We start from the raw sequence: 25,746 nt of genomic DNA, 5'->3' as shown, positions 1-25,746 counted from the left end.
ACACCCCCATTGCTTCTGATCCAAATTCTTCCCTTTAGGAAGTTTCCCAGGACTCTCACTGCTTTGATTAACAGAATGTGTTTCTGCTAGAATGTCTAATAAGTGAAACTGGATTCTGTAGCAGAAAAATTCATTCCTGGTTATAGGAGGATTAATGTCTCGCCCTCTCCTTAGTGTGTGCCCACTGGCAGGGATCTCTCTGCTGGGTCCCAAGCACGTGCTGAGGCAATCTGCTCCCTTGGCTCACTCCTGCACAAGGGGTTTTTTGCCTTCATTGATTTCCCATGCTTTTCTTCCCCCCACCTCATTTTGGGAAGACTCAGAAAGAAAGAAAGAAAGAAGGGGGGAAACAAGGGGCTCTGAATGCTCACAAAGACAAGTCTGCAGACTTGCTCCTCATAAAGATATGCACCTCTCCACCAAGGGAGAGGCAGCTTATTTCACTCTTCTCTGGGCAAGGCACTATCACAGAGGCAAAGCAGCCAAGTGACCGACCTTAACCAGATGCTTTTATTCTCTCAGCCAGGTGAAGAGATGTACAAATGTTTGGCTTTGCAAACCTTTTCCTTCCGTAAAGCAAGACCCCTCAGCTTTAGCGGAGCTGTGTTATTAATAAGCATCAGGGGTTTAAAGAAACAAAGGCTAGAGGAGGAGGGGGGAGGCTTATTTTAGGAAGGGGGCCAACAAAGCCAAGATGTTTAGGAGGAGGAAGTATTGACACCCTTGGAAGAGAGCAAGTGCCGGGTGCCAGCTGCAGAGAGCCTACAAGAATGAATGTCTCCGATGCTTTTGTCTCCTTATATGGTAAAATGATACCGAGGGGTTTCGCTGGGCTGGGGAAGGCAGCAGGCTGTTTCCACACCACGCTGCCTGCAGAGCTGAAATGAGAAGAGCTGCTCTCAGCAGGCAGGAGAGAGCCTCGGCTGGCTGCACCTCAGCAAGCAGGCCAGTGTGCTCGTGGCACAGCTGTTAATGGATGTGACTCTCTGCCCCTGGTCCAGGAGGTGACACTAGCTGCCTGCCACTGCTCTGTAAGTAAATATCTCTTTTTCCCCCCTCCTTCCCCACGGACTGTGCCTTAGGAGGTGCCACTTTAAACAAAGGGTGCAGGGAGATGGAGAGGGACGTGTGGTACCCAGCACATTGTTGGGTAAGGATGCAAGGAGAAAGACCGCAGGTCCCCTTCCTCCTCAGCACACAGCCAGGGCTGCGAAGAAGAGGAAAAGACAAATTCCTCATCAGAGCAATTACTGCTGCTTGTCTGTCCATACGGTGACATATAGCGAGCTGATGAGGCACCGGGTCATTTCACGTGTAACTGTTTTTAATGACCGTATTGTGCTGTGTGTGTAATCCACTGGGGAGGTCAGAACAAGCAGAAGCCAGGCTCTGGATTTCTTACACCTCTGTGCACACCTCCCGCTTCCCAGCACAACAAAGGATGGTTTTACACTGTAGCAAGAGCAGATGCATGTGAAACAAAGATAGCCTCTCCTGTTCTCGGGCAAAAGCTGCAAGCAGATTGTGTACAGGGAAAACAGAAACCATGAGCATTATATTTATTCTTTGTACATGGTGAGAATAAATTAGAATGCAAATCCTGACTAATAGCTCTGAATCCCTTCCTTTCACGCTTCTCTCTTTGTGCATGTGTGCGCAGCTCCGATAACTTGGATGCTTACTGTATGCCATCTCACATGGTTATCTCTGTGTACATAATAAAGGAAATACTAACTTTCATTGTCTGCGTTAATGGCTGTTCTAAACTTCTGACTTCCCTAAGGGGATATGGCTTTTGTGTAGTCCACTTGATACCTACGTACTGTAACTTTGTTGTGTACAGTAAGAGAAAGCAAACCTTGTAAAATATACACACCAGCTGCTGTTGTTACTCCCCTGACACCCATTTAGAGGTGTATTAACTACGACTGCTGATTGATCATTTGGTCCAAGGTCAATCGCTGTAACGTATATTGTTGGCTATACATATTTGTCCAGTGTCTTAAATAAGAATCGTGCCAACACAAAGGAGTGTGTTATTAGGCACTTTACACACATTCCAGTGTGAAGGAACTTTCTAGCTAAGGTTACGGTTTCTGTTATGAACCCTATTCTCATCTGTTTATACATTTACAGATCTCCCTACTATCTGCCTAAAACCTTCTGTGTCTCCTGTCAGCCTGACACTTTCAGGTAAACTGAAAACAGTTGTTTCAGATATTTGGGTTTGAAAGTCAGAAAAACAGTTAAAATATATATATATTCTCATAAGATTTTTCATTCTTTTCTGCATCATCATTTAACAGTGAACAGGTGGACCCTAAATGCTGCTCTAACAAAGCCCATGCATATTATACGTCATATTTTGGGATTATTTTTTATTATTATTTCAAAAAAGGATATTAGGTTCTGTATCTACTGAAAACTCAGTTTCATGGAATCATGGAATTACAATTTTGGGAAGGACCTAGGAGATCATCTAGTCCAACCGTCCTCCCATTACCACTGCTACAAGTATTAACCATCTCTTGTAGCTCCTTATCCGACGCCGATAACACTACCATAGTAGTACTACCATGTCCAAAGCACTACTCGCCAGAGCACTAATAAATCTGTATTTTATACTCCCCATAGCACAGACAGTGATCTTTTGGGCTATCCTTTGGCTTGCAAACCAACGTGTGGATAAGGTGAGTGAAGCAGCTGGAAGGTCAAAAGACTACTTCTGCTGAGAAACCATGTTTGTGAAAGTTATCTGGCTGGTCCCAGGTGACATTTTCACTTGACTTGCAGGCCTGAGGCTGGGAGATGCACCAGCACTTAAAGTATTTTAAGAAAATGTAGGAGAATCCAAGACAGCAGAAGTCTTGGGGTAGAATTTACATACATTTGGTACTCACCATTCTGCCATGAAGGCCATGAAATTACTATCTAGCCTTTAGTCTGTATCTGACCGAAGTACTCAGATAAAGATAAGGTCTAGTTTCCTATATATAGGAAGATAATATAGTTACATGCAGGTGAAGCCCCATGGGGCCCATATGCCCCTCTCTATAAAGAATACAGGAGCCTAGACATTGGTTCTGATTTTTGAGTGGTCTTGTGTGGACCCAGGAGTTGGACTGGATGATCTTTATGGGCCCTTTCTAACTCTGGAAATTCTATGATTCCATGATACTGGGATAGTTTCTTAAAGATGCCCCTTTCCCTAAAATCACATCTTTCGTATCCGTACAGACATCAACACTTCCAGTGGGTGCACTTGGCACCACCTTCAGCTGCACACAATACAGTTCTGCAAGATCCCACCATGTTTTTAATATTAGGATACCAAAAAAAAAGTCAGTGGCAAAGTACAGATGCTGCAATTGTAAGAGCTGGTGACATACTGCTCTGCAAATTCAAAGTTTCACTCCAAAAGAAAACAGTGGGAGTGGGCAGTAAAGACCTATACTCATATAAGTGACTCTGGCTCAGCTCTTCAGGTTACTGAGTTTTAAGCCTGAGAGCCGAGCAATGTCTTATCTGTTGCCATCCTCACCTCCTTGCTTTGCAGGGCACTGAACATTCAGAGCTTAAGGGGGAACTGGATAAATGTTAATGCTGTCAGTCAGAGGAAATGGCTTCTTTGAAATCAGGCTGAGAACTGAATGAGTGCCTGCTGCTACTGGCCAGTACACTGCAGGTCTGAGGCTCATTCATATTTTTCTGATGGATAAATGGATCCTGAGCATCTTCAAAGAAACTGTATGGTGTGGTGTTGTAGACAACCACCTTCTCTCGTTTGGGTACTGCTTCAGAGGTTGGGGAATTCATAATTTGCATTTTAGATTGATTAATTTTAATCATGCAATTTTAATGCTTCATTTATATATGCATGCACTTGTGATGCAGATTCTGCCCGAGTGAGGGTGTTAAATGGCAGAGTAATGACAGGTTTCATGGAAATAAATCTTGGATAAATCAACAGCCAATGAAGCATTAACATTTACACAATACTAGTGTAAATAGAGAACCACAGAATCATAGGTTGGTTTGTGTTGAAAGAGACCTCAAAGGTCACCTAGTTCCAACCCTCTGTCGTGTTCAAGAAATGTTTGGATGTTGTGTTGGGGGATATGATTTAGCTGGGAAGTATTGGTGATGGTTGGACTGGATGATCTTCTAGGTCTTTTCCAACCTTGATAATTCTGTGATTCTGTCATAGACAGGGACATTTTTCACTAGATCAGGCTGCCCAAAGCCCCAGTCAACCTGGCCTTTAACAGTTCCAGGGCCTGGGCATAAATACAATTGATTAGTAAATACTAGAGTCTTCTTTTAAGGCTGAATGCCATATTGCTTATGTTAAGCTGCAGTCTTCTATTTTTTTATTTTTTTTCCTTTTTACATACCCTTCTACATTATATTGCCCAATATTAACCAAAAGACTAAATGTTTATCATATACACAGTAATACACCGTTAAGAGGAAAGTAGATGAGCATAACACTGATATAAGAATATTCATCTCTCCCTTTCACAGCAGATTTTCAACTTCAAAGTTGTAAATATATCAGCGACAGAACAGCAATCCTTAGGGTTGCATATTAAGAGGCAGAAAGTAGCTGTAGACTCTTGGCAAACATAGGCACGGGGTTCAAAACCCACCAATCTTTCCTTCATCTTGCATAAGAAATGCAATGAGTTACATAAAGAAATATATCTGTAAGCATTTCCCTAGCTCTATTTTGTCACTGCTTTGAAGCATTCTTGGGATGAATCCTTCATCTACTTTGTAGGATCCTTGTTCAAGTTCCTCTGAAGACCAAAAGTATCTTCAGAGACTTCAGGATCCTACCGCTGCTGAATTCCTCCTCCACACTATGCAGTATCTCTCCATGGTCCACCCAACATCTTCCTTCTCCTGTTAGAAAGCGTCTTGCCCACAAAAGAGTCACCTGCCTCCTTGTCTCCGGGCTCCCATTGTCTTTCTGTGCTTGCTTCTAAGTCTATTGTGCACCACAGACACTTTGACTCAACATTAACAGCTCATCTCTGCTCACTGTGTTCGGCCAAACTCCAGTCAACAAATTGGACACAACTGATTTCACCCAGCTGCAATCCACCTCTTTTTCTAAGGTGTTCCCAGCTGAATGAGCACCACTAAGACTTACACAGGTTTTTTTTATGCCACACTTTGGAAAGCCAAAGGCACAGAAGCTCAACAGGGAAGTATGGATGTTTCAACGCCAAGGCATTCACTGCTACAGTAGTTTTGCACAGCGGCTGAAAGACATGTATTAACAGATCCTCCCAGTCGCCACATGTGCCAGTTATCTTAGACAGAAAGGGCTTTGTGGTCTTGCCTCTGTACACAGAGCCAGAGAGAAAGCCAGGACTGTTTTGCTAAAGGCCAAGACAAATAACAAAGCATTCTTCCTCCATAGGATCCTTCCAGTGTTGTTTCTGCCCTTTGTAGAAAGAAGCAAACATTGAATATTTGGGACAGTTTTATTTTTGTGTCCTAGATTGTATTATATGGGATTTCAAAGTGTAGAACTCAGAAATTTCACTGCATGGCAGCACAGTATACCTTTTGGAAGTCTTTATCTTAGGGACAGACTTTCCTGGGGTTAGTATTGTTCTTGTCAATAAGCAATCCTTTTCTGGAAAAACATGCTTCTGTTGAAGTCTAGCATCTGCAGTCATTTAATTAAACATTATTACCATAGCATAGAGCCAATAGGTTTTATTAATCTTATTTAGCTAATGGTGGGTTTATTAGATAACAGTAGGATTTATTAATCTTATTTAGATAACAGTAGGTTTATTAGATAACAGTAGGTTTACTAGATAACAGTGGGTTTTATTAATCTCATACTATCACTTTCTGTTATCTGCTTACATACTCTTACTAAAAACATGAATTTATATGCTTAAGTAATGCCAAGTATATGGTCTCTCTCTTTTGAGTAAGCCTTTGTTTATACCTCAAGAGAAAGAAATCAGAGAGCAGTTTAAAAAGACTTTGAAATAGAACATAATGGCAAGCCTTTCCTCTTCCTTGCAGTGGTGGATTTTATAGTCATCCTTTGTGTCATTTAATTAGGCTCCTTTTGTAAATGATATGTATTAAGGAATGTTCTAAATCCATACATCCTCCACTCATTTCAGTGTCAACCTCAGCTTATCACTGTAAATTGTGTGCAGTACATGTTCAGAGTATCAGTGCTCACTTCTTCAGTGCCATCTGTATTTACCAGTGCTGGTGCTCACTCTACAGCTGTAGAAATGACTCTAAGCTGGAGCAGATCCTTACTGAATGCCAAACACAACAAGCCACACAGAAACCTCAGTTGGAGTCTTCCTTCTCCACCGCTGACAACAGGATTACTTTAGGCAGCCATGCTGGAAAACTTCCCACTCAAGGAACATTTTCTGTTCTTTAGCATTGTTATTTTAAGGAAAACACTCTTGGATAGCAGACTTTCCAATTTGTGATAGGCTGACTGCGATACAGACAGGAATCGGGTATGCTTTGGTTATCTGCACAAGTTAATGAGGTTGGTCTGCTCAGAAAATTGCTCTGAAGTACTTATAAAGAGACACTGGAATGTTATACTATAGGTAAAATAAGGGTCCCATGTAGAAGGAAGTTGAGTCACTGGAATAAATTAATTGTGATGTAATGTTTTAATGTAAATTTAAATGGTCTGTTATAAATGGAACATACTTAAAAGTACATTTTGAAATCTAGCATGGATACAGAATAGACTGGGTGGGATATTTAAGATATGTGTGTGTTTTCTCTTCATTTTGTTATTATGTTCAAATATCAAGTTAAGTTTTCTCTGCTTTTGCAATGAGCTTCAAGGAGATCTACAAATACCTACTCTGAGCTTAAAAATTTCAGAAGCAATGAGGAATACCTCTGTAATTAGATACCTCTGACATCTTAACTTTGATTTGGATACTGGTAAAGCTGTCTAGACACTGTTAACAGGGCTGATCGGGGACAGCAATGATATTATATTATGAGGCTTTGATTTCTTGAAGACAGGATGCCCAACTCTACTAATGGGCTTACACAGCAACAGCAAGAGAAAGATGTTTCCACTTTCTCCTCAGCTTAAAAAAAAGCAAGAGAAAGAAAGGCTGCAGACAGATCTATCTGAGCATTCCTGCCTCATTTACAAATTTAGCATAAGCTACCCCAGATTATGGGATATAAGGATAGCCAGCAACTCATTCTCTACAGTAATCATGCCTCCCCTTTTCAGTGACGTGAACAAAGAATCAAAGAATCACTAAGGTTTGACAAAAACACGAAGATCATTTATTCCAACCATCAAACCATCACCATGCCCACTAACAATGTCCTTAAATACCATATATACCCTTTCCTTGAACACCTCCAGGTACAGTGACTCCCTGGACATCCTGTGCCAATGCCACACCACTCTTTCAAAGAAGAAATCTTTCCTCATATCCAACCCAAACTTCCCCTGGTGCAGCTGGAGGTCATTCCCTCTTGTCCTATCAGTGTTACCTGGGAGAAAAGTCCAATCCTCATTTCACCACCACCTCCTTTCAGGTCTCTGTAGAGAGTGATAAAGTCTCCCTCGAGTGTTACCTTCTCCAGGCTAAACAAGCCCAGTTCTCCTAGATGATTGTATGAGCAGATGTCATAGTAATAAGCTTCATTGTCCCAATAATTTTGCAAAATTATACCCTTTTTCTTCTCTTTGATCATGAAATGCACTTCACAGAGTGGTACTCAAGCAGCCTGTGGCAGAAACAGAGGGTCTATGGCTAGGGAAGAGCACGTCTTTTTTTTTATCACTTACGTCTCAATATTTGGCTTGGCATTAGGAAGCTTAGGAAATAAATGTTCCTTAGTGGCCCACTGAGAGATGCTTGGTTGTTCTGCATCTGCATATGCTGGCTTGGCTCTCCATGGCCAGAAGCCTGATGCCAGAGGATCAGGGATGTGAGTAACACAAGGAGGCAACCCCTGCCCTGCAGCCAGATAGAGCTCCAAGCATTAAGGATCCCATTGTTGAAGTTCAGGTGGATTCCCCATGTTAAATCATAATTTCTTTTCTTCCTGAAGTAAATTAAAAAGAAAAAAAATAGCTCCTTCTCTCCCTTGGTACAGCATTATGATCTGGTTTTGAAAAATGATTAGCTCTTAGAAGAGTGGCTTGCAATAGCTGCATCAAGATGGTAGGTAATGAACATGGCAATAGCTGCTAAGTAGAGAAAAATAACCACCTCTTGCCAGAAATCCAGCACAGTTTGAACTGCTAGTTCACAGTTGCAAAGGATATAATAAATCTTTGCATTTTAGCTTTTGGAACATTAACATAAATTGTTTCCAAATGCTCTGAACCTGCATGGCTTATGTCACTAGAGTTGCCAGACACAGATCTTCCTTTTGCAGGGAAAGGAAAATAAACAGATCAAAAAAACTCCGAACCTCTGGGGGAAAAAAAATGAAAGTCAGGTGGGAGAAATGTGTGTACACGTTGGAAGAAGATGGGTGTCTCCAAAGGCCTTTTATTTCCTGCACAGGTGGCTAAAAAACTTCCACTTTTGAAGACACAGGTAGAGTCATAGCTCTACTGACTTGGCTGAGATCAATAGCAAATCCTCCTTTGGCATCTACAGGGGTGTAATTTGTTATCTCCAAATACCACTACAGGGGATCACATCTTCACTTGAACAGCAAATCAGGACAGGGGATGGGAAAATGCCACATGAACATGGTGGTGATGGGCTGGCAGTTGGGCTAGATGATCGTAGTGGTCTTTTTCAACCCTAATAATTCTATGATTCCTTAATAAGCCTTTAACAACAGCTTCTATAAAAATGAGGCTGTAGGAGAAGAAAGAGGAAGAATATAGAAGCAGAGTTTTTAAGTCAGCCTATTACTTAATTTCTGGTAATTTTCATGCCAATCTGTAGTGCCTGGGAGACACAATCTGGGTAGTGCTAACATTTGGCATAAGTTGGAACTCTCTTCTGGGCATGCAATAGAAAGCTGTTTTCTTTTCGGAGATGTACTTGTTATTCCTAATGTTGTAGGAGGGAAACTGTGTGACAGAAAAATCATTTTCTCCTTTATGATAATGTTGAGAGCAATCTGGAATATCGTAAGTATAAAACAGCAACTGCAGTAAAATCTAAAGACCCCATTGTACCACTGAGAGGCATAATAAAGATAAGCCTCTGGCCCACAGAGCTTTACAGTCAACAAGCATCAGCACAAGAGAAAGGCATTGATCAGTGGCAAGGAGGCTGAGCAGTTTATGCACGTCTACAGTTGTGAAAGCGTTCGTTTGTTCTTACAGCCTAAAGCAGTGCTTAAAAAACTGCACTAAGCTCAGCGTGACTTTTTATATATGACAGGAACCTCGTGACAGGCAGTGTAAATAACCACGTGCACTAATAGGCATAAGCATGCTTGGTGTGATTTTACATTTGTTTGTAAGACTGCAATGATTTGTGTGACTTTCCTGATAATATTTAGTAGATATGCTTTCTGATTACTTTACATTTAATTATGGCTCTCCAGAGAAGAATACAACTGCCAAATACTCTCAAAATATTGCATAGCAGATTTTGAGATCCGGCCCAAGACTCCAATCTAAACAGTGTGGAGCTTGGGATGTTTCACTCCAAATTGTGGCTTTCTGAAAGAAACCACACGAACCTGAACTCCTAACATGAAGAGATACTGGATCTGAAATCAGTGCTAAATCCAAACAGGCAGTCATGTAACCAAAACCAAAACGCAGATCTTGGAATTTTTCCTTTTTTCTCTTTAATTTCTCAGACCTCTGAACGGTGCCTCTAACTCCATCCGGAGTCTTCTCAGAGTGGAGCTCACCTCAGATCTGTGGGGGACACAGAAATTGAGTCTGCATCACCCTGCTCTGGGAGAGGCCCAATCTTGGAGCATCTTTAACAAAATAGTAATCCTTTCAGGACAGGGAAGAAAGTACCCAGGTGTTTTCCAATATAATGGCAGTGACTCTTACATTGAGTGAGTAATAATACTTCCCTCTGTTCCTGTGAAAAATACACAGAAAATAACACAGCACTCAAGAAGAACCACCCTGTAACAAAGGCATCAATGAAAACACACAGTTTAGACAGGATAATCATTTATTCTAGTTCCAATCCAGTTCTATATTTTATACTGTGAACTTTGGATGAAGGACAGAAATTGTATAAACCTTCAGAGGAATTTTATTCTATATTTGTTTGTTTGTTGGTGTTTTGAAGAGAAACGTTTTGCACTTTGGTATCACACATCTAATTCAGGTCTAGAAGAAAACAGCTCTGAAGTATGGTGAAAAATGCATGTCCATACACAGCTCCTGCTCAGATTTCAGCCTTACAGTATCACACATGAACTGTGGGACCAAATCTTATCATGTAATATATGCTAGGGTCTGGTAAAAAGCTACAGATTTCTGTCCTAAACACCTACCACTTGGACAAACTGTCACTCCTATCAGACTCAGACATACATACATAAACCAGTGTACACTGTTCTGACTCCATTCATTTTGCTGAAATTCTTTTCATGAAGGAAGTTAGTTTATCTCTACCTCTTTCGCAGGAAATACAAATACACATAAATCCACTGTCATCTATTAACTGTCATGGTAACAATTGCACCTTGACTTCAAGAGAAGACTAAGTTGCTGGAAGCAGATAGATAGGAAAGATAACCCTACACCAGCTCTGTGTCTCATTCTCCTCCCTTACACTGTCATTGCCAGCCACTGCTGCTGGCTTCAGGCAACTTTGAGTAGCCTGCACTTCTCTCTGTCATACCTTCCATCCTTTTCTTCATACCTTCCATCTTTTCGTTATCAATCTCTGTTATCCTCTCTGCTCTACTGAGAAAAACTATGTACACTTAGATCTCTTCTGGAATAAGAAAGTTAATTAGTTCCTCCCTATATTGTCTGTACAAAACAGCTGGACCACCGCTCCATTTGGGTTGGCCATAGTACAGCTGACCAGCTGTCAGAATTTGTCATCCAAGTTCAAATTCTTTCTCCTTTAGCAGTTACTCAGAGCTCTAAAGACTTCTCAGCAGCTGAGCCATCATGTACTTGCTTCGCACATGCAAAAGCTCTCCTGTTTTAACCTGTACAAGTCATCACAAAATTCAGCAGCTAAAAGAGCATCAAAAAGGGAAAGTCTTGTAGCCACCAAGACAACCTTTGTTCATTCAGACCACTCTAAAACATTATTCAAACACCAGTGAGAAGGGATACAAGATAATACAAACTGAAATCTTGGAAGAGAACTGAGAATTTCCGAATGCCCTAAGGGTGGCTCCTCCAGCCAAAAGGACAAACTCCAGAATCAAGGAATCTATGCCAAGAACATGAAGCAAGTAACAACTTTTTTGTTTAAAACTGAGAGTTGAAGTTGGCAAAAGGACTGCAGCTGCTGTAAATGCCGCCTGTGTGTGAAAGACAGAGATAGCCGCTTATGCCATTAGTACCCAAAACAATTCTGGCTTTATAGATGAACTCTGACTTAGAGAAGAGTAGGCCTGGCAAGCAGTGAAGCTTGTGTAGTGTAGGTGGAATGTGCTTCCCCTTTCTCAGCAAACAGCTATGCCCTGCTTCATCTGTGACTCCTGAACATACTTCAGGTGTAAGTAAGCCTCAGGCTAAGAAAGAAGCTGATGACTGCAGTGAAATTCAGACCCAAAACAAATTGTGCTGGGCAACTGTGCTGGGCAACAGTGAACATTTATGCAACTAATCAAAGGCATTTGTGTCAGCATTGCTTGTGTGCACATCCAAAAGATGCCGGAGACATAACAAGACAAGCAGAGGAAATACTGTGTTCTTCATTCCTTTGCTTAATCTTTATTTGACATTTGCCTGAACCAGAATATCTATCTCTCACTTGTGTCCCAGTGCATGACAGCTGCTAGATGAGTTGTCCAAACTCATTCAGCTACATCAGATAGGAATCAGATATGCAATCATTACCCCCTACTTCCTGCTGTGAACGGTACCTATTGTCTCTTCTGTGGGCAGGAAGAGAGAGGCACTGGCTCACTGCAGTGCAACTATTGCCAGCCACTGGCTTAGTGAGAATGTAGAGGAGGAAGGAGCAGAAGCACACAGCAGTGATGTTTGATAGCCTGTGCACAGCTAAAGTCTACCAGCAATGCAAACTTGCTTCTTGCCTACAGAAATGGTGCTGGTCTTTCTGAAGATTAGTTGACTCATTCATGGTTCCCTCCATGCCCTATAGAGTTAGCATTTTGCATTGGGCTTGACAGTCAAACACACCCAGCATTCTTTAAGCACCCCGTGTGAATTTTTCACACATTGGATTTACTCATATTCCTCTCTCTCTGGTCTTTAACACTAGCCCTGGTCAAAGGTAAGTCAGTAGGTGGTTAAAATAAGTGGGCCACTGCCTTCACTGAGCAAGCACAGTGAGCTTTATAGTTTGTTTTCTTCTTTTGTGTTGATTTATCTGAATAAAATTTGAATTCGATAAACTGGGATTGATAACAAACCCTTCTCAGGGTATCTGATCAACTGCGACTCAATCCAACATGCCCATTTCTGTCTTTGCGGCAGGACAGCTGGACTCCAGGCATCAACATGACTGAGCGTTTTGACTGCCACTACTGCAAAGAATCCCTGTTTGGTAAGAAGTACATCCTGAGGGAGGACAGCCCCTACTGTGTGAAATGCTATGAAAACCTCTTTTCAAACACCTGTGAGGAATGCAAGAAACCTATTGGAGCTGACTGCAAGGTATGGCAGGCTGTGTCTCATTGTCTTGGTAGGGTAGTCTAGTTATATTGCCTGTAGCTTGGAACAAAACCTATGCTCTAAGTTACAAGGCCTCTGCACAAAATGAGCTGATCCCTGAGCATCTACAAGAAGGGGACAGACTCATTAGCTGGGTCTGTGGCAATAAGACAAGGGGAAATGGTTTCAAACTGAGAGAGAGGAGGTTTAGGTTGGATAAAAGAAGAAAGCATTTTACAGTGAGGTTGGTGAGGCACTGGCACAGGTTGCCCGCAGAGGTGGTGGATGTCCTGTCCCTGGAGACATTCAAAGTCAGGCTGAACGGGGCTCTGAGAAACCTGACTGAGCTGTGGGTGTCCCTGTTCATTGCAGGGGACTTAGACTGGATGACCTTTAAACGTCCCTTCTGACTCTAAGGATTCTGTGATTCTATGATCTTATTCAGTGATGTGATTAATAAGTGACTTGGTCTTATCAACTTGCTAGACACATTTTTGGAACCACTGGGAATGCCCAGAAAATGTGTCTGGAAAGCATGATGCACAGGCAACCCCTCACTATAGCTGATAAGAATAGGTGCTCTGCAGCGGCAACAGAAATAATCCAGAGCACAGAAAAAGTTTTCAAGAGAAAACACTTGATATTAAAAATACAGCTGATCCTTCAGTCTTCCCCAAAGTTACTGGGTTGAATTTGGAGAGCTCTTTCCAGAGGTAATAAGTGATGACATTTTAATATCATTTAATACAGAAAACACTGTATTTGTATGGGAGCCTTTAAAGGTGTTTGAGACACGATGCTATCAGCTGGATGACTCTATAAGTATTGCTTAATGGCTACAAAGGGCTGATGAGAGAACATGCTCTCCAGACCCCCGTGCCTGCTTTTCACCACTTCCCGTTGCAAGACCTGGCTTAAGCATAATAGAAATGGAAAAGCACCCTTCTCTTCCTGTAAGACAAAAGGTGATCTTGTCTTAAAAAGTCTCTCTATCTCACTAGTAGAGCCCAGTTGTCATTGGGGCCAGCTGGGATCTGGAAGGGTGGCAGAAACCAGTATTGCCTACTTTTGAATCAGAGGGAGCTAAGCCTCTGTTAGCTCTTTAGTAACCATAATTTGTTGTCATCAAGAGACAAGATGGTCAGGAGAAGCTGCCAACTCATAGACAACAAAAAAAATGCCTAATGCTGAAAGAAGTAAGACATCAGTTATAACACAATTAGCCTTTGAAATGGAGAATAATGATAGTGGGGCCTAACTAAAGATGACAAAGGAAGAACAGATGCCATGCTTGCTTTATCTATGCACTGCTGCACTGCATGGCAACATCTACCTGCTCTAAATGAGGTGGCACCACCTGCACTCCTTTCAGATTAACCAAAACAACTGGAGTTCATGTCAGTTTTACTCTGGGTGAATGAAGAAAGATGATATTTGAGGAATCCAATTGGAGGTGCTTGTTAGACTCATATGAATAGATTTCATCCAGTATACACCTTTTTTACCCAAAATCAACCCGTTAAATTTAGCTGAGAGTGTCACTGGAAGAGTGAGTTTGCATGACCATCAGATTCTTGATCTGTTTGTGGAGGTCTGACATTTGATTTCCTACACTGTTGGCTCACACACCTAGAAACACCAATTAGTTCCTCAAAACACCATATTGGTATTCCAAAGACTCCAAAATGTTAAATCATATGCTTACACAGATAGGAAAAAATTGAAATCTTGTGCCTTCCATTCTGATCTATTCTACCCTATTGGAAAATGGGTAGGAAAGCCTCTTTTGGAAGCCTTAAAAAGGTGAACGTTTTTCACCATCATGACAGGGAACTGGCAATAATCTGTAAGAGCTATAAAACTGCCAGCTTTCCTACAGCTCATAAATATGCAGATTAGAGAAGAGATACAGCTGGACTGACCTGGAAAAGCAAAATATTTCTGCCCCAATTCTAGAATGTGCTTTTGTTTTAAGGTCTCTTTCTAATCCCCCGAGAAGTTATTTCCATGTGTTGATATTCAAGAATTTCCAAACTTGGACTGCCTTCAACAAATCTTGGACAAAGTATTCAGGAATTAATCAGTCTGAACTTTTCAACTCAGATTTATGGATTTAGGGAGTGTGGGTGTTATCCAATATACTTCTCTTCTGTACTTTTAAGAGAGACCCACGCTAAAGCATAACAACAACAACAACAACAAAAATCCCAAATTTTCTGCATATTTTTATATGTTAAAAACATATATATATGTGGACAACACAATGATAGATAGCAAATAAAAAATTCTTAAAGAGATGTAAAGTGGACCAGACACAAATGAGCCCTTGTTTCTGTGCCCGCTGCTTGTGCCTACAAACAGCCCTTTATGCTATAGTTTTTAAGCTCATTTTTACGGATGAAGAAAACTTCCAAACTTAGCAAGCTCCTGCAAGTCTTCTGCAAATAAAATATGTGGTGAGTAGTAAAAAGGGGGCTCGATTAATGTTCCCACTGAGAGGCAAACTAGAGTCATTTTTCAATTACAGTAATAGACACTCGAGAATGCATTTGAGAGAGTGCTCGTAAGTGCCTCAGCCACAAGTTTCAGTCAAAGTCTGAGCACTGTGACTGAGCATAATTCAGCCATAAAGCACAGTCACATCATCATGCTTCTCTTCCTTATTTAAGTATACATACACATATGTACATAAACAGATCAAAACATACATACAGTCATACATAGACTTGTTAGTATGCACATATTTTATGCACTACATTTGCAATGCAATGGCAACATAAAGTGCTTGGGAATAAAACCATGCCTACTGCATGTACAAAGTGAACTCTGTATGTATTACTTATTCTGACAAATTTTTTTATACAGCTTTTTACAGAACAGACACCTAATGCAGTAAAAATGGTGTCACTCACCCCACATCCACAGGACAACCTGAAAAGCTCCTTTTAGCTCTCAACTCAGATCCACCTTCACGAGTCCCATCTTGGCCACTGCTGTTTCTCTGCACTGAAGAGAGCTGAAATGAGAACTCAGCTGCAGTGGAGACAGAATCATAAAGGTTGGAAAAGACCACTGCGATCATCCAGTCCAACCACAGAAATATAGGAACAATGAGGCTGAAAAAAATGATGCTCTTCATTACACTCTGCAATGAATTTCCTTCTTGCAGATGGCTTATTTAGTCTACAGCTGTTTCTTAGAGCTTGCAAAACAGAAGACTAAAGAAAGATTAGTATTAAGATTTGGAGCACCCAATTCCCAGAGTGAACTCTCAGAAGTAGGTGCAAAGCAAGAATTACCTTTGATAGCATCTTAAATACTTACTTGTCTGGGTGAGAATTACCATATAAAACCAAGCAGAACAAAAGTGAGAAGGTTTCTCCCTTAGTGGACAATCCTCCAAAAGCTGGAGGGCTTACCTGAGAGTAGACCAGCTGGTGACAAGAGCACAGCTGCTTCTCTATCTCTAACCCCATTGTGTTCTCCTTGCTGCATGTCATCTCACCTGAGTGACGCTTCAGCTTGCTCTGGCAATAGTAACATTCAAACTTGGACTGGGCTCTGGGAGGACTGAGCCACATTTTCAACTCACGTTTCCAGGACAAGGATCCCATAAATTAGCTACTCTGAAGACAAGCTGTCTTTGAATACAAGGCAGGAGAGAATTTGCTTCACCATCCTTCGATCTTTTTATGGTGATTTCTAAGTAATTGTGTATGTAACTGAGTAATAACATTTTTTATTTATTTTAAATGCTGTCTTTTACAAAAAGGAAAAATAAAAAATGCCCGAATGACAGCATGTGATGTTAATTACACCTTTGGATTTAGGCCATTTTGTAAACTGTAAACAATTCAGATGATGTTTATGAAACTTTCACAGACAGATTAAAAGCTTTGTATGCTGAGTGGTAGGAGATAGCAGCAGACAGAAGAAAAACACAGTGCCTTTTCTGTCACAGCTATTGCACATTATCCATATGCCAACAGATCCTGGTAGAAATGTGCTCCTTCTAAGAGGGAGAGGCTGGCATTTCAGTGCCTGCATCTGCTCACTACACCCACTACTTCATGCTTCTTTCTGGAAATCATGGAATGGCCTGGGTTGAAAAGGACCACAATGACCACCTGGTTTCAACCCCCTGCTACGTGCAGGGTCACCAACCACCAGACCAGGCTGCCCAGAGCCACATCCAGCCTGGCCTTGAATGCCTCCAGGGATGGGGCATCCACAGGCTCCTTGGGCAAAGATTCATTCGTTATGTTCTCATCTGTTTAACTGTTTAAATGTGACTTCGGGCTGATTTTTGCCTTTTGAATCAGAGTTTCTCTGTTTTTAAAGGCCCTGTGGCAAAGGAACCATCATAAATACAGGAAATACCAACAGTGATCAAGTGCTCAGTGCAGACCACAGGCTGGCTTTGGCCAGCAGGAGAGAGTGAAAATTCACTCTACAAAATGTGAGAACAAAATGAAAAGTGGGTTGTGTGATAAAGCTACTGTGGCAGCATGTAGGTCAAAATGAGTCAAATGGTCAATCTTACGTGTAAACTAAATGAGAAATAAAGCATCTAACAACGTGGATTGGGAAAAAGAGAAAGGATACCCTAATTTTCAACTCCAATTCTGAGTCATAGACTTTCTCAGTGCATTGCTAAATACTGGACCAGCTGTTGTCAAGAAGAATGGTGACAGAACGACAGCTTCATCTCTTTTCATATCACTATGGTGCTGATTAATGTTGCTGATTAATGTTGCATCTTCTCTAAACACATTTTTGATAGGGAAGTACCAGTCTAACATAACAAGGGTGATCACAGCCAAAACCTGCACACTGTTTGGTTGCTGCACCCAATTTCCCATGCTCATCCTGATGAAAACAGCATTATGTCAAGCAAAACGTTTGACGTGCTTTCCATTTGTAAACAAACATATGCTCTCCTGGTGCCTCTGATTTTCTTTTTCCTGTCAAGTCTTCACTGAGAGACAGTCCAGAAGAAAAGGTAACACATAGCAACTTCAGGTTACTTAGGCCTATAAAGCCAGCCTGGTCTGTTAGTTGGCAACCCTGCACGTAGCAGTGGGGGTTGAAACCAGGTGATCATTGTGGTCCTTTTCAACCCAGGTCATTCTATGATTCTTTGATAAACACAGTTCTACTTCTCAAATTTCAGTTCATGGTAGCACTGTAGTCTCTTACCTGTGACTATTAGTGCTTTATCTAACAAGAGCATGTGGTCATCCATTTTCATAGACACACAGATTGCTGGTAAAGACAGCAATTTTCCAGATTTCTTTTTGGCAACATAGGAGACTACTGAAAACTACAGCTAAAGGGTATAATACTGGGCATTTATTTCTCTCAAGCTGCATTAAGCAGGAAAGCAGCCACATTTGTTGGTGTTTTAAGGATATGCTTCACTTCTGAGTCCACAACAGCAATTCTCTTTATTAGTTCTTCCTGGAAATCCAAGAAATAAACAGGAATTAACTGTTTATCATTTGTGTGTTCTGCTAGAACAGATTTGCTTTGGTTACAGTCAGCTAGAGTAACTCAAGCTCCTGTGCCTTGAGTAAATCAAATTCCCTTTCAGCTTAACTGAGCACTAGGCTAACAGTCAGACAAGCTTGAAGTCGTGTCTGCAGACACAGCTGCTCCAGCTTAGAATCTGATCCGGGTCAATACATCTACAACGTGAGCGCAGTGGTTCCAGTTAGATATACAATACACCAATGTAGAAAAAACCTGATACCCACTGACTTCATTACACTGACCTAAGAACAGCTGGGAAACAACTCAGAAACTGTTTCATCAGCACCTTGGACTTCCTTGCTTTGGTTGACAGATTCAGAGAGAGAAGACAATAATCATTTAATCTGTCCAATACTCTGCTGCAGGCACATCAGTGTCAGACATCTTAAACATCCCCTACATTTGATGACAGTATCTGTTATAATCACCCAGGCTGGATAGAGGTTACTCGCACCAGTGTCTATCTTGCTTTCATTGCGTCGCAGCTATGATTCATCACTTCGCCATGATGAAATGTCTGTTACTTTGACCTACTCTGCCATGGTCTATACAATCTGCCATCATAACTCATTTAAGGATTAAACACCTCATCAGTAAAACCTAATCCTTTTCTTCATTATTGCTCTTCTGAACAGCATAATTTTATTGATAGAGTAAGGCAAAACAAAAGGAAATATCGGCACATGAGTTTGGGATATGAAAAGCAGCCTGTAGAAAGCTGCAACATGAGGAAAAAGGCAGCATGTGGAAAAAACTCAGTGTCTTGTTACAACAGAAAGAAAAACAGATCTTCCGTCATTCTGCTTTCTTGCAGGCAAATTTCACACTTAGGAAAGCTGTTGGCTGTGAGTTGTGTTTTTTGGTTGACAAACATATTCCCCTCTTCGAACAGATTTAGATGAATCAATTTTTCATCCCAATTGTTTTAAAAGTTTTAAATTTAAACTTTTTTTTTAGGAAAGTCTGAGATTTTATGGTCAGAAATTTGGGTTGTTTCAAAAGGTTTAGCAGATGGGCAGATACTCATAATGATCTGAGCTCCACTTTGTCTGATCTCCATAAGACTCCGGTAAAATTCTAGTTAGCCTAATTGTATAACATTTGAAAAGACATGATCCATCCCTGTAAGACACAGGTCTGGTTTTCACACGCGTCTTTTTTTTGTTGTTATACTTTGTTTTAATTAATACAAGCGTCACTGGGGAGATATTTTAAACACCTATGTGCTCTGAGGTGTTAATTCCTTGGTTAAGAATGTTCTGGATCAGTGGCTACAGAGGTAGCCTGCGGTCTCTCATCTCCCAGAGTGTTCAGTTGCCACCAAGGCATCCAATTCTCATTTGAAACATACATCTATAAAATGAAGCACGAAGACTTGGTTAGAAACTAATTTCAACATGCACACAAAGAAAAAAAGCATCAGGCCAATTTTGCCCTTGGTTTAAACCTGGCAAACCATCCATATGAGACTGGAAAAAGGATAACTGCTCAGAAAGAAGAAACTATGAATTGACCCGGAAATTGGCAATAACTGAGAAAAGCATATGAAGTCCATTATATCCCTACAGTTAACAAAATCTAATCTGAATCAAAACTAGGACTTCATTCTCGAAGGAAATACCTAAATGAAACTATTTGTTTCTCTGCTGAATTGAAACTGAATTCATTTGACCTGGAATTGAAAGAGGACTAGTAGATGTCATCAGCTACTTTTGGCAGTCATGGTAAAATAGATTCACCTGCATCAGAACATGCTGTTTTCCTGATACATGCAAATTAGCCTTAATTTCTGTCTGATTCAGATCTGCATGTTTGCATTCTCTGAACTTCCAACTGAGCAAACTATTCATTCTCTTTACTCTGTGGTTTTTAATTCCTGCAGGATCTGTCTTACAAGGAGCGCCATTGGCATGAAACCTGCTTCCACTGCTTCCAGTGCAAGAATTCATTGGTGGACAAACCTTTTGCTGCAAAAGAGGAACATCTACTTTGTACTGATTGCTACTCCAATGAATACTCTTCCAAATGTAATGAGTGCAAGAAGACAATTATGCCAGGTTAGGATACTTACGTTTGGGGCAGAGGAAAGATCAGGTTTAATACCAAGCCTAATCACAGCAACATTTGTGACCTTACCTTTCTCTGCTGAATCATGGTGAACTTCATAAAACACAGCTGGTGATGCTTTCTAAGTTATTTCTGTAATCAGAATCCACAGTTTTCAGAATGGATCTTGACAGAATTGATATACACATGAAGAGAGTTTCTCTTGAAAGCTAGCGTTTATTTAACTTAGCGTTTTTGTTCATCAGATCTACAATTTTCTACACAAGTATTTATTAAAAGGCTATTGATAGCTGGGCAACTCGTTACTTTTTTCCAGTAATTTTTTTCCTTGGCTGGTTCTCATGCTGTTTGTCTTTGACAAAAGCTGGAAAACACCACTTTGGGTACCTAAGATGTTTAGATAAAAATGAGAGCTTGACGGAGACACATAAATAAGAAATAACAGAGATAGGTAAAAGCAGATGGACCTATTCATGAAATGAAATGAAAGCAACATGGTTAGCAGGCACGCTGGTGAGGGGGTTGACGGTCAGACTAGATGATTTTAGATGCCTTTTCCAATACAATGATCATACAATCACATACAAGCATCTTTTATGATTGTATGTGCCTCTGCTTTTTTTCAGATACAGAATGAAAAATTGACATTTAAGAACAATTAGTGCTAGTTTTAAAGCTGAAAAATATTTATATCAAATTTTGATCAATGAACTCAGTCCCATACAAGCTCATTTACAGAACAGAACTCTATTATATGATATAGATTGATAGGTAGTAATGGAGTTGGGATTCAGTGTCCCCATCTTTTCCCAGAACGTCCTTCCTTCGAGGACTAACTTGTCTGCACCTTGTGGTGCCATACAAAAAACTACCAGTACACAATTCATAAAGGGTATCCATTAATAAAATGGCTCACAAACACTTGAGCATGTAAGAAACAAGCAGAGAGATGGTTAATGGTGCACAAGTCAGTCCTTTAAAAATATGTATATATTGGAGTATGCTTTTGGGCAAAACTTAATGAGACCAAAGAAAAAAATAAAATTATGCTACTAGTAAATGAAGAATTAATATTTGAGAAAGGGAGAATGGTAAAGCTTCATCCTGCTGAGAGGAATTATTGCAATTCTTCATAATTTGCCAATACTTTATCACCTTGTCAGCCTTCTATCCACTTAACATCATGTTAAGGCCTTCTAAAAAGTAGCCAAAGCTTTTATTAGTAGTGGTAAATGCCTCTCTTCTTTTTAGGAGGAGAACCACTTACTCTGCCAAAAACTCAAAGTGACACCCAATTCCATGCAAAGCCACTCCCTCATAACTGGTCACATTTCATTTTCCAACAGCCAGCTGTCATGTAAACAAGAGTTACAAATTGCATTATTATCAGCCATAAATTCCATTTACGTTCTGGTCTCATTACAGGTACTCGGAAGATGGAATACAAAGGCAACAGCTGGCACGAGACCTGCTTTATCTGCTACCGCTGCCAGCAACCAATTGGGACAAAGAGTTTCATTCCTAAAGACAATCAAAATTTTTGTGTTCCCTGCTATGAAAAGCAGTTTGCCATGCAGTGTGTCCAGTGCAAGAAGGTAGTGCCCTTGCTCTATTTACCTGTAACATCGGGGATTGAATTCCATCATATTTGAAGTCCAACTATGTAAAAAAAAAATTAAAAAAAAAAAGTAAAATTCCCATATTTTTTTCTGTGATAAAAGACTGGAAGACAACTGATTTTTAGAGATGATAGAGTTGAAACTCCTATTCAGCACAAGGCACATAAGTTACCTCAGTGAAAATTCTTACCCAAGGTTAAAGTTCCCTTTGTATTGAAAGCATACAGAGGACATGTTTAAGAAAGCAAACAAGCAGTAAAAAGCCTATCTGCACTGCAATAACCTCCTATCTCCACATAATCCATTATATACCACACATTCAAATGTTTCAGCTGGAAGGGAGATGAGCTAATACTGACTTTTTATTATTTAATATTCTAATGAAGTTGAAGATAGAGTAATAAGCTTCCAGCCATCACTTATGCCCACATTACCAGAACTTCCTTTTGTGTTCATCATGTGCTCCAGTTCACATTACTTTTGGAGCAGCCCTTGTACAGAGGAAAAAGGTAAAGATAGATGAATACACATATTAGATAGCATGACACAAGACTGACTTACCAGGGAATCTCCCTTTAGTGAAGACAGGAAGAAAAATTAAAACAGATTGATTTTAAAGCTTTCTCAGAACAGTTACAAGACGAAGAAATGTTTCCTTTGTCTAACATCAGAGAACATCCCATAAGAGGAAAAAGCCCAAATTCCATAGGAGCAGAAAGCAAAGATTGCAGGTAAAATCTGAAATAAAGCAGTTGTTGTCAAGGGAATTAGCAGGAATTGAAGGTGGCTTTTCCATTATGAAGAATGGGACAGGTGAACAAGCAGAGATGTTTGCCCCATAGCACACAAATATGGAAAAATGACCTACAAAGACCAGCTTTAAAAATAAAGAGGGTGATTTAGACTGAAATTATAAAGAATTCAGAAAATAAAGTACTTTTAGTATAGGGCTCCTCCATATAAATTGGGAAATTATAATGAATCACTTGCATGCTCTTCTCAAGGTTAAATCCAAACAAAATGATCAGTCTTCTTTCCCTCCTCCTACCCACAAAAACCTCATCAACCTTCTTCTCTACCAAATGAAGATGAAAATCTGCCACTCTCAGAAAAAACACTTTCTGTCTTACTTTCCATCAAACAGGCTATCACTACAGGAGGTGTGACTTACCGGGAGCAGCCTTGGCATAAGGAGTGTTTTGTCTGTACCGGATGCAAGAAGCAGCTGTCTGGACAACGCTTTACCTCCCGGGATGAGTTCGCATATTGCCTGAGTTGCTTCTGCAATCTCTACGCCAAGAAGTGTGCTGGATGCACAAACCCAATCAGTGGTAGGTCTCTCATGCGAGTCACTTTATTATTATTTGTTTTCTCCACTGAACTGCATCTAATATTAATAATGGTTCAGTAATTCATTCTGACTAGCTTGAGAGAATGGAGAAACTACACAGTTCAGGAACTGTGAACTTAAATACTTATGATGCCATCCAAGTGCATAACAAAAAGACGTGAAAGAAGTCCTTAAACTGAAGTTTATTCCATTTCACCTGACTTGTATGAAACACGGTGGACACACAGTGACATTTATGCATGCAGTGCGATATACCCACGTCCTGTAAGTCACTTCAATTGTGCTCACGAGGGGGAACACTGACTTCAGTAACGAAAGTCTCTCAGCCAGGAACATTTAACCAGCTTACACCTCACACTGCAGCATATCTCTTCCCTGATTTTTCAGGACAGTGACTGAGAATCTCAGTGCTTTTACATACTGCTTTCCAGTACAACAGTACTCTAAAGCTGTAAACAGTTATTCTCTACATTTGAAATACTCAGCATTTAATCAGCATTTAACAACAAGATCTGAGTTGATTCTGAACCATTCTCTCTCCTGTTAATTCTGTTCTGCCCCACACTAACATATGCTTGTTTGCATATCTCCTAGAAACGTTACTGCATAACACCTTTCCTACTATTACCCGCTCACAACAGAGACATTTCTCTTGCATATCAGTCCTTTCTTTCATATGCTGTTTCCCCCGAAAATCATTGCTACTAAATGCAAAGCAAAAATCCCTCTCATTAAGCGATATGTTCTATGAAATCCTTCCACTGACGTTCAGCTAGTCAATTCAAATGCATCAAACTCAAACTGCTTATCATTTCTATGGTTAAATAATAATTACCACTATAAGAGAAATTTGCCCCTTTATTTTTTAATTCTGAAAAATTCCTATACCCCATAGGATAATCTCCACAGCATCACACTTGTGCATTACTTTTGCTAACCTACTTTTCCTGAAGCACTCCTTGAAATCTATGAATCAAATCATTACACAGTCTGCCAAGACTTCACTTCTAATGGTCTCAATGCATTTTTACCAAACAAAGTTAATTTACTCTGACACAACAAATATTCTGTAAATAACCACCATCCTCCTGTAGCTCAGAGGCAATTGCTTTCCTGTTCTTTGACTGCAAGCTAAGAGCTGAGCTATCTCTAAGTTTATTTCTGCCCCCATTCATAGCCAGTACTAATAACCCAGTTCGCTAACTCAGCTAAAAGCAGCAGAAATGCTTAACAATGAAAACCCTACTTGATCAAGAATAAGGTGACAATATTCACACAGCAACGAACAGAAATAGATTTGATACAACAGTATTTTCTCACTACAATGTCAGATGCCCACAGCTATCCAGAAGTAGAATCTGAAGTAGCATCATCTAATGGCTCTTCTCTTCTGATAACAGATCTTCTGTTTTCGAACAGGTCTTGGAGGAACAAAGTACATCTCATTCGAAGAGCGGCAGTGGCACAATGATTGCTTTAATTGTAAGAAGTGTTCTCTCTCATTAGTAGGTCGTGGCTTCCTTACAGAAAGGGATGACATCCTCTGCCCTGAATGTGGAAAGGATATCTAAAACAGAATAATAAACAGGGAAGAGAGGAAGAATGCTGTGCTTGCAGTTTATAATCTGAAACACACAAAACTAGCTTTGCCCTTCTGTGTTTTGCTGTAATATTAACATCACTTAACCTTCTTATGAATTTCAAACCCTACAGGTATAGAGGGAAAACAACTTTGGAAACACTAGTATAGCAGGGATGGTGTTTAAGGTTTCTATAGCTAACCAAAACTAATGCAAAACCTGAGCTGTAAAGCCATTTGGGTGTTACTGACATAATACACTTTTTTTTTTTCCTCCACTAAATATTCCAGTTTATACATTTGATTTAAGTTATGAGCAACTGATACGGTTCAAGGATTACAGTGGCCACAGGCAATAAATTCATAGATGGATATTCAGTGTGAAGTCCCTAGCCTATTGAAATCAGTGGCAAACAGCACTCAATTTCAATAAGGCTGTGGTCTCACCTCAGTGTTCTTGAGCTATGTGTCTAGCATGTGCTGTCAAGTATGTAGGAAGACTACAGACGTAGAGGATGTTTTTTAAAGTACAAGGATTTGTGCAATGTCAAAGAGACAATGATAAAACAGTTGAAGTGGGAGTGCTTCATAACAGGTACATATTTTATTGCATGACTAGCTGATCATTGTGTGAAGTACAGTTCTGATCGACAGTGTCAGTATTACATTTAGTCAATGTTACACTGCACATTGTATTTTTAAAAATAAAAGTCAATTGAAACAAAACTGTTATTGTGATTTAACTGCATTTACATAATGGATGTTTACAAATAGAATGCTTCCACACTCATACAAAACACAACGTAAG

General features: G+C 40.3%; 1 protein-coding gene across 4 annotated transcripts; it reads left to right on the top strand.

The window, feature by feature from the left end:
* Nucleotides 1–725: 725 nt before the first annotated feature.
* On the top strand, nt 726–25,648 carry FHL2 (four and a half LIM domains 2). 4 transcript variants are annotated; one of them, XM_072338876.1, is made up of 7 exons: nt 726–1,031; nt 2,137–2,193; nt 12,619–12,793; nt 20,205–20,379; nt 21,815–21,984; nt 23,153–23,339; nt 24,779–25,648. In XM_072338876.1, exons 3-7 carry the CDS (start codon nt 12,638–12,640, stop codon nt 24,928–24,930), a joined length of 840 nt encoding a protein of 279 aa, XP_072194977.1. In that variant the 5' UTR covers nt 726–1,031; nt 2,137–2,193; nt 12,619–12,637; the 3' UTR covers nt 24,931–25,648. The 4 variants fall into 4 exon arrangements, with proteins under 4 accessions (XP_072194977.1, XP_072194959.1, XP_072194970.1 ...); XM_072338869.1 differs by having other exon boundaries at nt 881–1,031; nt 12,614–12,793; XM_072338858.1 differs by lacking the exon at nt 2,137–2,193 and having other exon boundaries at nt 730–1,031; nt 12,614–12,793.
* Nucleotides 25,649–25,746: the final 98 nt, after the last annotated feature.

Source organism: Excalfactoria chinensis, chromosome 1 (genome assembly GCF_039878825.1).
Source record: "Excalfactoria chinensis isolate bCotChi1 chromosome 1, bCotChi1.hap2, whole genome shotgun sequence".
Lineage (NCBI taxonomy): Eukaryota > Metazoa > Chordata > Aves > Galliformes > Phasianidae > Excalfactoria > Excalfactoria chinensis.
This window is presented reverse-complemented; position numbering and strand designations above follow the sequence as displayed.